The sequence below is a fragment of the Nannobrachium achirus genome (assembly GCF_963921795.1).
Source record: "Nannobrachium achirus genome assembly, chromosome: 18".
Lineage (NCBI taxonomy): Eukaryota > Metazoa > Chordata > Actinopteri > Myctophiformes > Myctophidae > Nannobrachium > Nannobrachium achirus.
The window spans coordinates 17239405-17254119 of record NC_137825.1 but is presented as its reverse complement, the minus strand read 5'-3'; the positions used below and the strand labels follow the sequence as shown (position 1 = coordinate 17254119).

The 14715-nt window shown below is 42.0% G+C and overlaps 1 protein-coding gene across 3 annotated transcripts in view; it reads right to left on the bottom strand.

Moving 5' to 3' along the window:
- Nucleotides 1-13845, bottom strand: part of LOC308303436 (ATP-citrate synthase) — a 37965-nt gene extending 24120 nt beyond the window's left edge. For all 3 annotated transcript variants that reach the window (XM_080747799.1, XM_080747800.1, XM_080747801.1), the window contains exons 1-6: nucleotides 13737-13845; nucleotides 8230-8415; nucleotides 5597-5719; nucleotides 3363-3425; nucleotides 2209-2399; nucleotides 1438-1517 (exon numbers count right to left, since the gene is read on the bottom strand). In XM_080747799.1, the coding sequence (XP_080603925.1) occupies nucleotides 1438-1517; nucleotides 2209-2399; nucleotides 3363-3425; nucleotides 5597-5719; nucleotides 8230-8388 (616 nt within the window). In that variant the 5' untranslated portion in view covers nucleotides 8389-8415; nucleotides 13737-13845. The remainder of the gene's footprint in view (nucleotides 1-1437; nucleotides 1518-2208; nucleotides 2400-3362; nucleotides 3426-5596; nucleotides 5720-8229; nucleotides 8416-13736) is intronic.
- Between the last annotated feature and the right edge of the window lie 870 nt (nucleotides 13846-14715).

Sequence of the window (14715 nt, the reverse complement as noted above, 5' to 3'; positions counted from 1 at the left end):
AATTTAAGGTTTCTTATCTTATCTTATAAAACTGTCGATCTTATCTACAGTTTCTCTTGTTTGTGCACAGCAAACAGCCAGTGTTAGTTTAACCACAGACATGAACTCTAGCATAACAGACAAACATTTGGTGAAACGCAAACTACGAGCTCACAACGCATCACAGTGCAACGCTTTGTAAGTTCCTAGATCGTCTATTTTCTCCATTGACAAAATGAAGAATACAGTATTCAGCGTTCAAGTGATTAACGGTGTAAAATGGAGACTTACAGATACATTTTTACACTAGAGCATGGGTCTTCAACAGGGGGTCTGGGACCCCTAAGAGGTCCTCGGAGTTACTACAGGGGGTCCTCCAAATCTTTGGGTGATAGAAAGTTTGTTTTGTCTCCTTTTTTATATTAACCACTTGAACCCTAGTGTCCATATTCTGAGGACTTTAGCAAAAAATAGCAGATCTACAAGCTCACAACGCCTCACAGTTGAGAGCTTGTAGATCCGCTATTGTCGGCAAAGAGCTTTGGTGTAGAGGGGAAAAAAGAGCAGACTAAGTACAGAGTTAAAGTTTAAGTTTATTGTATTGTCGGTTCAAGTGGTTAAAGGGATATTCCACTTTCAACAGGGAGCAGTGGTAGTGCCTCTCTCCACATACACACCCATTGTAACTTCAAACTCCATTTTAACCATGATAAATTCATTAAAAACACCCATTATCTTTTCTGGTGACTCATACTACCCTCCTAATACGTGAGCAGGCCGTGTTTTTTCGATAACTTTTTTCATAAATTTTTAATACTTATTTGGGGAAATGAAAAAAATGAAATACAACAAAATAATTATAAAAAATAAATGAAAAAAGTTATCGAAAAAACAGCCTGCTCACATATTAGGAGGGTAGTATGAGTCACCAGAAAAAATAATGGGTGTTTTTAATGAATCTATCATGGTTAAAATGAAGTTTGAAGTTACAATGGGTGTGTGTGGGGAGAGGCCCTGGGCCTGGAGGGCCTGGTAACATTTACATCAAATATCTAAATATTCAATCAAGCTAATTAAAAACTGTTCAGGGTATTCATAAAATCCTGATTAGATGATAAAATTACCAAAGGTTTTTTTTAAAGTGAAATATCCCTTTAAATGTCTGAAAACATAAGTTGACATGAATCCAAAATACACTGATGATTGCGCTATCAAACAATGAAACTATATGGAATCTATGAAAAGGACAGTTGTGCGGGTCCCTGCTTCATCTCTCTCTCAACTAAGGGGTCCTTGGCCTGAAAACATTGAAGACCCCTGCACTAGAGATAACAACATTGAGGATTAACTGTGTACAGATCTCTGTGTGTGTGTGTGTGTGTGTGTGTGTGTGTGTGTGTGTGTGTGTGTGTGTGTGTGTGTGTGTGTACACTGTAGGTAACAGAGAGGAAGTCGTACCCAGTGGGTTGATCTCTAGGTAGGTGAAGAAAAGGTCCTCGTACAGGTTGAACAGACCTACGATGAAACTGGCCAGGATTCTGCAAGCAGACAAAATTAGATTAAAACATGAATTATAGATAGGATGTGACAGATTATTATCTACAGTACAAAGTCATGCCATCCATTACATTTAATTTGGAGGACGTTGTGTCAGTGGGCAGACATATCTGGTGACGCCCTGGGACCCAAACAAATATAATTCATGAATTAATCACTTACTAACCAAGTGGAGGGGGAGGAAAAATAATTCTCTCATTTCTACCCAATGAGTCTTTTCTGTCTATGGATGTGAAGTCATCGAAGAGGGGGCAAATGTCTCTGTCCAGCATCAAAGATTAGAATTTAGTGAACAGATATTCACACATGTTACAGATCATTTTCTATTGTGGTCTCTCCATTGGCCAATGAGCATGGAAATGTGTTCATTATTAATCCAACTCCACACTTGATGGGCCATTGTTGAGCTGTGTCAAATCACTGTCAGTAGAGACCAAAACAGCTAAAGAAAGGAGGGACCAGAGAGATACGGTAGAGGAGGAACAGAATGCAGCGAAAGCACAAAATGCCAAAGGTCATTCTTCCAAGAAGGACACAGGCTGCACCAGGCTGCTAAAGCAGCAGTTATATATGTGGTCATGCTCTAGAACGCATCTCTCATAACATTATGCAGTCCTTTAAAAATCAAGACATTGTGAGACGTGTGTGTGTGGAAGTGTGTTGTTCACATACTCTTTCTTCTCCTCAGGGACGTGAACCAGGAGGTGCTGTGAGACCTGGTCTTCGGTCAACTTCTCGTCCACAGCCACCAGGAGGCGCTGGGCCTTGGCGTCCACGTCGCCCACCTCCACCCCACCTTCGTGGTGGAAGAGCACGTGGTCGCCCTCGCGAGTGGCGTAGATACACACATAGAACTCTTCTTCCTGAGAGGGTCGAGAGGAGAGAAAACACAGCTATGGGACTGATGCCTGCTGGGAGCAAGTCGAGTACAACGGTGGTCCTCTGGGATCCGACCATAATCCTTAGTAGTGGTTTTCTATACTAGTACCAGGTGCATGCAATTAACCATCTTGTAGGCTACAAAGTTGAGAACCACTCATTTGACTATGGACTCACTTGCACATGGACTACTACGATGTAACTATTGTGACCACTTATATTCATTGTTACATAAATGTTGATATGCCATGCATATATCCACCCGTAAACGTATTGTTGAAAATGTGAATGCAACATAACATCTACTGTATCGACAGTGAATATGTACAATCTATCGACTCTTAGCCTACACTACCTTTACTTCTCCTGCGTTTCATTCTTACGGTCTTTTCACACAGGGTGACACTACATCTGTGTACGGTACATGCTTGAATCCATGGTGTTGCAATGCCCTGCCCATGTGTATAGATGATAAGTTCAACATGCATGTGATAAGCGGGAATGCGTCAATTTCTCTCCCTCATTGAAAATGAATTACTATGTGCATCAATCACTCCCCATGTGAACAGACCGTTACTGCTATTGCTGCTATGACACGGCAAGTGCGGGGATCAATAAAGGTTTATCTAATCTTGTCTAATGTGCTCCACAACACTGTGTTCCTCCTTCCCGGTAGGTCAACAAATGATGTGTCGTAAAGGTGTTGACATCACCTCCAGCTCTTCCACTCCTGTATTGATCCAAGTCGAACCCTGAGCATGGTGCCAACCTCACAACATACAAACTTGTCACACCTTGGAAAAAGGGTTAGGAAACCGTCTGTGTTTGCATGTTCTGGTGTTGCAATGAACAAACACCTGACAATAAATTACCCAGAGCACACAGGTGTTGCATACATCAAACTCAAGTGACACAGGGCGGGGATCCAGGACAAGGACATGTGTTACCTGTGCATGTGGCACGAACGGCTCGATGAGGAAGTTCTTCAGCACACCCTTGGCCTTTGCCACCTGGGAACACAAAAACAGTTTGAGTTTACAAAGTGTGTTTGTCTAAGCTAGTTCAGTCAGACAACTCTTGGATTGAATGAAAATATTTGTATTTATGGAACATTTTGAGTTTACAAAGTGTGTTTGTCTAAGCTAGTTCAGTCAGACAACTCTTGGATTGAATGAAAATATTTGTATTTATGGAACATTTGAGCACAGACATCTGAAAGAATATTTTGGCATCAAGGCTCAGTCTCAATTTGTTAATTCCCTGTAAGCATTAAATATTTGTTTAATTCTCTGTAAGCATGAAAATATTTATAATGTATACTGTATATGATCTGCCAAATAGATATTACAGGGAATGAAAGAGCAAAGAATGCTGGTGAGGCATTGGGATTGCAAACGTTAAGTCTCTCAAACCAGGCTGTTGGTTCACACAATTTTTAAATGCTTCCTCCGTACAGTCTGAAACGAAAGCGCTTAAAATGATGCAGGAGAGTAAAGCGGATTGTGGAATAGGTGTCTGGCTTGAGACTACAAACTTCATAATGCAGCACAGTAACAGCACAGCACAGCATGCAGCAGCAGAATAGCACAGTAGAGCAGCAAGAATGCAGAGCAAGGAATGATCAGGTAAGCAGCAGAGAGGTTTAATCAGTCTGTAAGTGATCTGCTGTTGGGGATACACAATGAATAAGATATCGTAAAAAGGTCATCCTTTCAAAATTAATCAGCTGGTCCCAATCAGATGGGGTGGGCAGCATACAAATCGTTGCCATCGGACAGAAACCCCCATCTCCATATTTGTTTGTAAATTAATGTCCTACGGCTACTTGATCATCAAACTACAGAATCACACAAAAGTATCAATTCAAAAGTAGCATATATTTCGATTGCCGCTCAAAACGCGGCAGGAAGATACAAGTTTTGAGCTTGTACAACTGCTACTTTTGCCATTTTTTAATTTGAATCATAAAAAGTATGTTTTGGACATAAGGTTTCCACATAGATTAAATTATGTATGCTGCTCAACTCCATCTCATTGGGACAGGCTATTTAAAGCTCCCTGTTTTTCTGCAAACTGCTGGAATTAAATTGGAGGATTTTACCTGGAAAAAAGAATTATAATAATAATAAAATAAGTGGTGCGAAGAACTATGAATAGAGAAGCTTAGCGAGCAGAGAGAAAGTAAGCTGGGGCTCCATCATAAATTGTCTGTAGTTTAGTGAGACGGGGAAGTGTTGTGGACACGTGTGTTTTTTTCATGTGTCTTGCTGTACCAGAATAGAGCCATGTCCCCCGCGTCCCCTCCTCAACATCTCTCTCTGACATTGGCATTATGCAACCTCTGACCTGGCAGGGCTAAACATACTGCACACATGCATGTCCTCTGCAGGAGGACAAGGCATGCCAACATGTTTGGAACTAGGGCATATAGACTCTATACCACACATACAGTGTATGGCCACTAGCCTAGTAAACTGACTCCTCCTACCTTCTGTTCGAATCAGAAGGCAGGAGGAGCCTGGTTTACGAGGCTATATGGCCAGTGGCCACAGACAATAAGACTGTTTGGCAACATTACTTGACACTTAATCAATAATCATCAATTTCACCTTCCAAGTATTCAATCAAATTTCTCTTCAAAAGATGTCAGTGTTGGCCATATACACACACACACAAACAAAATAGATTTGTTGCAACGTTTGACAGTCCAAGGTCGCTATATTCAGTGGACCATTTTTTTTTTTTTTTTTTTAATATATTTTCCAACTGAACAGTGCTCTTGGGGTCTTCTTAAGTTGACCTCATCAACCTACACCATCAAACCCTCTCCAGCTTGGCTAGTCGAGGTTAAGGACCACACACATACACACCCTAACCCTAATGACCATAGAGAAAGAAAGACATGGAATCAGGGAGACTTGACCATGATTGCACTGGGGAGAGTCTCTTTTCCCAGTGTTTCACCCAGGTGGAAAGGGTTTTGAGGTTAGGTTTTGGCATAATTTCTGTAAGGTTAAGGTTAGGCATAGTGTTTGTGAGGTTAAGGTTAAGGCATAGTTTTAAATGTTTGGGTTTAGGCACAACATGGGCGACAGGGTGTCCCACTCCTGATTACACTGACCACCAGGGGTCGAAATGAATGTGAGTTTGGATAAATAATCACTGCATTAGTTGAACTTACAGTGGTCTCTCTCATGAGACGGGGTTTTAGCCAGTCCTGGACCCCCTGCAAGTCCAGATCGACACCCACCAAGCCCAGCTTCCCGCGGCGTTTGATCAGCTGGTCGGGTTTCACTACAAGGCGCTGGAGAAGAAGAGGGAAGGAGAGGACGTGAATCCAACAGGAACACCGCTCTCAAAACCAGTCCAACATGTTGGGCTGATTGGCAAACCGGAACAGATGCATCCAATATTACAATCTCATACAAAATCTATGTAACTTGTAAGGGAGCAATTGATAATCACCAACAATTTCATATTTGACACTTAGTCATTAAATTACCAAATCAAATTATAATACATACAGAGAACAGCAAATCATAAGATTTTGATGAGAGGGGATGCTGGGATTTGAAGTGTGTCTAATGCAAGGAGACGTGTCAGTCTTCTGATTTAATTATCTTGAGACTAAGAGACAAGATAATCAATATCCAACCGGCCACTAATACAGAGATCGTAATGTTCATTCTGATGAATTGCAATACTCCAACCTTGTAGCTTGGTTTCTCGTTTGCATGTTTTTTTTAGCCAACTCCCACCTTGTATTACATCATAGTGAGAGAATTTGATATCTGCAGGCTATTGTCATTGATCTGGGTCTGAGTAACCCAAACGTTGCAGCTGAAATTAGCTTTACATTCCAGTGACAGCATCTGCCTTGAAGAGGGCCAGCTGGCACAGGATTCAAAATAATACCACCAGCAGTAACAAGACAACATGTTTACATGTTCAGAGCTCCACAGTCAAACCAGTGCAACTTGCAGATGTGCCCCTTTTTACCGTTAGCCGTCTATGAGAGAGTCTTACTGTCTGTCTATCCAGACTTATAGGCACTTACTGTACAGGCTCCAGAAGTACCTCCACTTGTTTTCAAAGAAAAGAAGAAAAAACTGGTCGTTACCACTTACACTACATACTTAGTTACCTATACATATTAGTGTGCTTTAATGATAGGGTGATGATGGTCTCATCTTACTAATGTTTCTGAAATCATATGCATCGATTTGTGTTGAGTGACAATAACATAAAGCAGGGGTCTTCAACGTTTTCAGGCCAAGCACCCCTTAGCTGAGAGAGAGATGAAGCAGGGACCCTCTACATATAGTATGAATGTGATTTCAGAGATAGATTCATAGACTTGTTTGACAGCACTGTCAGTAGTCTATGTTGGATTTGTGTTTTTAGTTAACTTGACCTTTCACTCTGTACTTGGCCTGCTCTTTTTGACCTCTACACCAAACTTATTTGTCTAAAATAGCCGATCTAGCTTGTAGAGCTTGCAGATCTGCTATTTTTGGCTAAAGTTCTCCTCAGAATAGCGATACGAGGGTTAAAGTTGTTAATTTTAAAGAATGATCCTATCACAAAGATTAGGCGGCCCCCCTGTAGTAACTCTGAGGACCCCCTGTTCAAGACCCCTGACATAAAGCATTCAATCTCTGAGACGATCGCCGATGCCCACGTGAATGCACTGTGGGGTTTAAGGCCCTGTGGCCACTGTGTGAATAGAGCATCGCAGCGGAAGTGGTTTCCTGGTGCCACTTAATATTCCCCATTCATTTTCGCCATAGACTTTTACAAAAATATTTAAAACACTGATGTTAAGCCTCGAACCAAGCCATCCAGGATGGCTGTGAATCATGACCATACAGCCTTTGTTTCTATGAAAAGAACATTTTGAAAATTGCTAAACAAAGGGTAGTTATTAAATGTAGTATATCAAATAATGTAATATTAAAATATGTTTTCACATAGGATCAAAGGTTGTATGGTCATGATTCACTGCCATCCTGGATGGCTTGGTTCGAGGCTTAACATAATTGTTATAAATATTTTTGTAAAAGTCTATGGCGAAAATGAATGGGGAATATTAACTCATTTAGTGCCACCCCTTTCACCACTAGAGGGCGCCCAGTGGCCAGAGAAAATCCCATAGAGATATGCTGGTATATGCAGAAGCCCTGCAGCCATGACTTGCCTGAACACTTTCCTTTGTGCATGACTGCATGTACAGGAAGAGGATGAAGTTAGCTTGAAGTTAGCTATTGGCTACCAAGCATTTTAGAAGCCTTATTTTCGTCAACTTAGCCATGATTAAACCTTGCACACCTCATGCATGGGAAAAAAACAGAGAAGAATGAGCTCTGAAAAATCCAATGCAATCCTGGATTGCATTGGAGTGGATTTGTGCAGTTTGTTCACAGCTTTCAAACAAAAAAATCCGATTGGAAATCCGTTCAGGCATTCTTGAGATAATCGCCCTTATGTTTTACATGTAATGTAAACAAAAATGGCTGCCCTGTATGTTAGATGGGGTTGTATGGGGGTGGAACATGCAAAATCGCGATTGAAATCATGTTCACCAGATTTGATGGGGTCCAAAAAAAAAAAAAAAAAATTCAAAAAAAATTTTCAAAAAAAAAAAAAATTTTTTTTTTTTTTTTTTTTTTTATATCCCGAACTTGTTCGGGATAGGCACCCTGTGATACGATCATATATCCCGAACTAATTCGGGATAGGCACTCAATGAGTTAAGTGGCACCAGGAAACCACTTCCGCTGCGACGCTCTATATGGCCCATCTATGGTGCGTTACCTCAGTCAGTAGCCAGGGGTGCTCCTGTGTCAGGCGATCCCAGTCCGTCTCGGACGTGACGTTGGCGTAGCGGAAGCGGTTCTGCACGGCCGCCGCCGTGCATATGTACTTGTAGAGGAAATCCTTGCCCGTCTGCTCCGAGATGGCTTTGGCCGACATGGCTGCTGCGCTGGCTGCCTAACAGGACTTGGGGAGAGAGGGAGTGGACAAGATCAGGTCTCAATAGCATGTAGCTTTTTAAGTCTCTTCCTGACAGTGCCACAGTGTTGAGCGTTGCGACGGTCGCATGAGCCAACTCAGCGCTGTTATCGAGTTATGTGCCGTTATGGACAGAACAGTAAATCTTCATCCCCCCGACTTCCAGCACCTCTGCGCGGTCCAAGTGAACACAGCGAAGCGCTCCCTACCTCCTTGCCCACCACTGACCCCAACTGTTGAGCTTAGGTTCATTGGGAAAACCACGGTCCCATTTTTTTATTCCAACTATAGAAAGTCAATATATTAACTTATTAAAACTCCCTCCATGATACACACGCAACACAGAATCAAACTTTCAGTACTCAAAGTCACATTCCATGTGTGTTGGGGAATACAAAGGGAAACTGGGCTCAACTATGCAAACATCCAAGTTGCCTTGTTTTATGTTGGCTTGAACAAAGGTGCCATGACGAACAGCCAATGACTGACCTTATGCAGAGAAATGTATGAATTGCGAGTTTTCTGATGAGCATGTGCTAGTCACATTATTCAATCAAGGTCAGATGAGGAAAAAGGCAAGAAGAGGCAACTCCTGTTGTAATAGAATTGTCAAACGTTCATTCAGTACTATGGACAAGAGAGGATGCACTGTGTGAACTCACTGAACTGCACCAGCCCAAATATGCAAAATAAAAGATATGTGACAGTGTTACAGTATATAGTTAGTGGCTTTGTTTAGTTAAAGCCAGGCAGCAGCCTTGAGGCATTCTGCAACCTTGGACTTCAAAGCCAGGCAAATCATTGCTTTGCTGTGGACACCAAACTCAAGTTTTCTACAGATGAATGACACATGTACTGCGTGTATACCTTAAGAACAAAATGCTTCTGTTGAGGAAGACCTTTGAGTCAGAAGACAGCAGTAGTATTGAATTGTTAGCAGGCAGGCAGCCAGCAGCTGTCGGTAACAGAATAATTACTCTGTTGTGTTTGCATACCTACTTTGGGTTATGAGTTAGCCAGAGAAGCTATAGTGTTAATTTAACTCTGATAATGTGCTTGGCACAAATGTCAGAGTACATGAAATTCATACTCACAAGTGTGACAAATCTAAACATAAGGTTAATGCATAGTTTTAAACATACTATACAGGAAATAAACGTGGGTGCACTGCCAACAAGGCCATGATTTGAAGAAGACACTGAAGTTTGGGAGTATGACCAGTATCAACAAAATGTGTGTCCCTATGTTGGGTACAAATAAAATAAAAAAATGGAGGACCCAAACTTGCAGATTGGCCATTTTTAAAATACATATTTTTAAACTGAATTCTGTTCAATCTTTGATGGGAGGACAGAGAGTTCAGTTCACTTACACTCCAATAGTATCCCTGGACTTCCAGCATGTACACAATACACATACGTAGAAATTCTACTTTCTTCAGTCAACAGAGCCCTCTTTGTGCTGCACGTGGATGTAAAATTAAAGACTCGCAGCATGTAGCACGCTACCAATAACAAAATCTCTCTTTCTGGAGGTGTGCATTCAAGATGCACGATGTTCTACTGGTGTGGACATGATCATGTCCTGCTAGGGAAGACACAATGTCCTGCTGGCCTGGAGTGCACACAATGTCCTGCTGGTGTGGGACACAATGTCCTTCGTGGTAGGAGGACACAATGTCCTCCTGTAGTTTACGTAATTATTAATTATTCTGATAGGGTGACATGGTGGAAATCCTGGGTGGGGGACACATAATGTCCTGGGGTGAACTTGGTGTCCCAGGGTGGACATGGTAGACAGTAGGGGTGTAGCGATACATTTAATAGCGATAAGCTTCACGATACATGGATGATGATACATGGACTGACTATATTGGTTCATTCATGGAGATACGATTTGATTCAATTATTTAAAATTGATATAGTAAACATTTAGCAAATAAATTAAATCTGTGTGAAACGTGTCAATAGGGCAGGGTTTTAAGGGGAAAATTGTGACGGATGGATGGATAGACAGATATAGCAGGCAGGCAGGCCTGTGTCAATGTTTGTACAGCCCATGCTGAAATTCTTGCAGGTATTCCCTGGAGCTGTTGAATGGCCACTTCCACACTTTTCCAATATTGAAGTTCATTTTCTGATAAGAGGCACAGGAGGACAATAGGAAAAAGGCTAATATGGGCCAAACCCTCCTCATTAACACTTGTTAAGTACTTAAGTTTCATACGGCTATTGTGTCTTAAGAGAGCAGTAAAGGTTTTGTGTTCAGACGTTTTGGTCCAAATCATTCAGTCAAGTTCTAGTTTTATTGCCTCAGCACCACGTTTGCATTATAAAAAAAGGCAGCAAGTCTATAATGCAAGCTCAGGAAGTTGTTGCATCATTAAGGTTACCCAAGACAGATCAAACTGAATCACAGGCTGCTAAACCCGCAGGACGTGACCTACCAGTTTAAAATCAAGTTTACATCATCCCCAATCGCCCCTCATTGTCACTCACGATCTTGAAAAGCTCCCTTGGTGGGGCGCCTGCTGACCTACCGGTTCAGGTGCATACCACATCATGCCTGACAGCGCATCGCGGGTTCGAGTCCCGATCCCGGCGGCCTTTGCTGCATGTCACTCCCCATTTCCTGTCTACCTACTGTACTATCGATAAAGGCTGTGCCACTGACTGTCCATTCCAGATTGTTAATTAAATCTGAGAGGGTACAAATGTAATTAAGGACCTGAAGGGTCCATTTGTACATTATCAGATTCACAAACAGTATAATTCTGCAGTGTTGTTAATGTATGTGTGTCACTGTCAGCAGCTGAAATAATCCCAGTATAGTTAAGCCAACAGCGTGTTCCGGTAAAATGAATTGACGGACGGATCCATACAGTAAATTCACAACAGGGTGGCAGGTTGTACTTACAGTATTTGTAATACCTGCTCGCTAATGGTTTCGTGGGGCATCCGGCTCACAGCCTTTGTGACAGGCCAGGAGACGGTAGGCAGGACTAACCTCGCCTACCAGGCTTTCTCCCGGGAGAGAGCCTGGTGTTCGTTCACAACAGACCGTTTGGTTTCCGCCTAAAGCGTGGAAACCACTAGAAGAAGCGGCGTCGCTTTAATTGGTTCCCACCGTTTGTTTCCCCAATCCCTATTAAAATGCTCGAGTAGCCTAGTGTGGTTTTGCCGGTCGCTAAAAGTTGGAATAAAACATGCATATACCAAACTAATTTTTCAAAAGCAAAACTACTCCGCATCGAGGAGTTTATTAGGTAGGCCATAAAAGTATGTCCTTGAGCGCAGGGGAATTATTTTGGGTTAAAACTGTTTCCGGTGGATAGTTCCGGCCAAATTGTAGTCCTTGAGTACTACAACATGACGTTTTGTGGTTTCCGCTCCAGACCGGTTACAAACCCGAAAAGTGAAGTGATCCCAGACTAGGCAGGACAGGTGAAACAGGGAAGTGCCCTGGCTGCCCCGGGCTGCACACTTCACTCACTGGCCCATTTACAATTAAGTCAATCTACAATTAAGTAGACAGATAAGACGACTGGGGGTTGATAAGAGGCACTTTGGGCTGATAAGACGCACCGTATCTCGCATCAGTTACTCGGTTTTATGAGGGTTTTCGTATCACAGCTACTGTACAGGTAAATTAATAGTTGATGGCTAAAAATTATGCTTGGAAAGAATGCCAAATACATGACTGACGTAATTATTAGATATATATTGCTACTACTAGGATAGACATTACACAAAGTGTATTGATTTAACTGAGTGCATGAAATAGAACGGAACCAATACACATACTATTTTGTAACTCTTGACTTGAGACAAGAGTGTGAACAAATTGATCCAAAATGAATGAGTGTAAATTCAAACAGCATTTGCACACTCTGAGTTTAGCATAACACTCAGGATTTTACGTCGTAATCCACTGTCTGTGGTAAAGTAGCTGTGAAATGAATGTATGGACTGGTAGTAAGTATTGACCATCTGTGAAGACAAGAGGCAATGACAGATAGGATGGGTGTATTGCACCGAAATAGGTGTCCCATCGTATTCTGCGACAACCAAACTTCACCTACAAATTATTTTCCCCCTGAGAATGAGTGAGCAGCGATGGTGCATGTGTGCATTAAAATGACAACACACAATGACACATACAAGTGGCATAATAGCATGTTTTGGGTCATGAAGTTGCTGTCACAGATTTTGACAGGGCACCAGTCTCGGTGCAAGGCAAGCATGGAAGGTGGGGATTAGCCTTGGATGCGGCTAGCGGAGCAGCTATAGTAGCTTTACAAGCGTCAGCACTTTGGGCGTCAAAACATCATGCACTTCTCTAAATTCTACACAACTTTTACCCCGTGTTGTTACTGCCGTTTCTTCACTCCCAACAACAACACTGCACCACACCCACTTTCAAGCTTAGCTAAAAACTGGCAACATGGCTATGCTAACCACTATGAGTTCTCCTTAACGCTATGTCACCCATGAACCCTGTGCCCTCAGGAAAGCCTGCGCACCCTGCCACCCTCTCGTCTCTAGTCAAAATAAAACCATACGGTTTCGCTTCTCACCAAAACAAAGACGGCTTTAGGGAGTTGAAAGCCTACTCTCCTTAGTGGGAACACTCTGAACCCCACACCTCACGTCTAAAAAAATACACATTTTTAGACAGAAAAGACAATACATCACCGGAAGGCAAAATCTGGTCAATGGAAGGTGTGGAGTAGCTAAAAGTTCCAGTGAATTATTTTCTTTTCAGGCGAAGAAAAGTGTATTTTATACGTAAGTTGGGGGGCTCTGAGTATTCCCACTAAGGGAAGTAAGCTTTCAACATATTAAATCTGTCATTGTTTTGGTGAGTAGCAGTAGCAAAAGTACGTTTTTTTTATATATTTTAATACAAACGAGAGACTGAGCAGCCTGGGCTAGTAACGCGGCTGACATAGCGTTAGGGAGAACTCCTTCTGAGCTAGCCACAGATAGTCAAATAAGCTGGCATTTTTGGGGGGGCCTCATCATCACGTTCGTCGCAGTCGTCATGCCAGGCTAGTCATCACTGTTTCCTATTATTGTCTCATATTCATAACGCCACTCTATAGATTTAGACAACAATCAGCCCTTTTTTTTGCTCGTTCAGGTTTATACAAACTAGTCGAGCAGTCAGTCAAGTCAATGCACCCATGATGCCAGTACAACCAGCTTAGCATTACCAGTACACCCAGTTACTGTTCTTATAGTTTACTCTAGTTTAACAAAATGACAGCTTTAGAGAAAACATTATTGCTTAGTTAATGTCTTAATTACCTGGTTAATGGGTATGTGCGTGGAGTTCTGTTGGAGTTGTGTGTGTGTCCTGGTTGTCAAGTTGAACTGGGATCCACTCTAACCAGTCCTTTCTCAGCCTCTCTGCTCTCTACTACTGGTCTCTCATCAGACGATCATCTGGCGATGCCTTACACGGGCCCAACCTCGTGTCTTATTGGTCCACGCGGGTCCACGTGGTCCCGTGCGACCACGCCCACTCCCGCGTGGTTGAGTTGATGATGATGCCTCTGCTTTTTGATGGAAACGATGAGGGAGTCGTCATTGGGATGGAGATTGGTCGAAAAGTAGCCAATTTACAATATAGACCTATAATATTTTATATTCGACGAGTGGCACTGTCGTACGGCGAGCGTACGGTACTTGGAAATTATTTAAACAAAAAAATTGGGATAACGTAACACAATATCCGCGTCCCCAGAAGTGTTCGAAATCTGAAACAACAGTACCATCTAGTGGGCAATCTGTCAAATGCACTGAAATTCTAAATGAAGAGAACAGGGCCAGTTTTAATTAGACAAACAACATAATAAAGAAAATGAAAATGGAGTGTTGAATTTAACATTGGTTGTGTTTAACAGTGGGGGTAAAACAGACCTCTATTCAGATTTTTGATGGGACAAGAATGTTCTAAATCGCATATTTTCTACCTACAAATCAAACTCTTTAAAGCTTCAGATATTGACAATAGTGCATATCTGACAATATCATTTCCTATCAATTCAAATAAAAACAGCAGCTGTCTGTGTATGAAGAATAATTACATAATTGTACTTTATGAGTGGGGGAAGTTGATGGTTGTAGCATACAGTACATACATAATTAATAATGGTCTATCAGTATCCTGGCCATCCCACCCATGACCGAAGATGGCATTATAAAACAAAATGCCACATGCCAGTGTGCACTTATATGGAAGCAGCTCAACTGTTACCTGTAAGCTGTAAAATTAAATCTATAA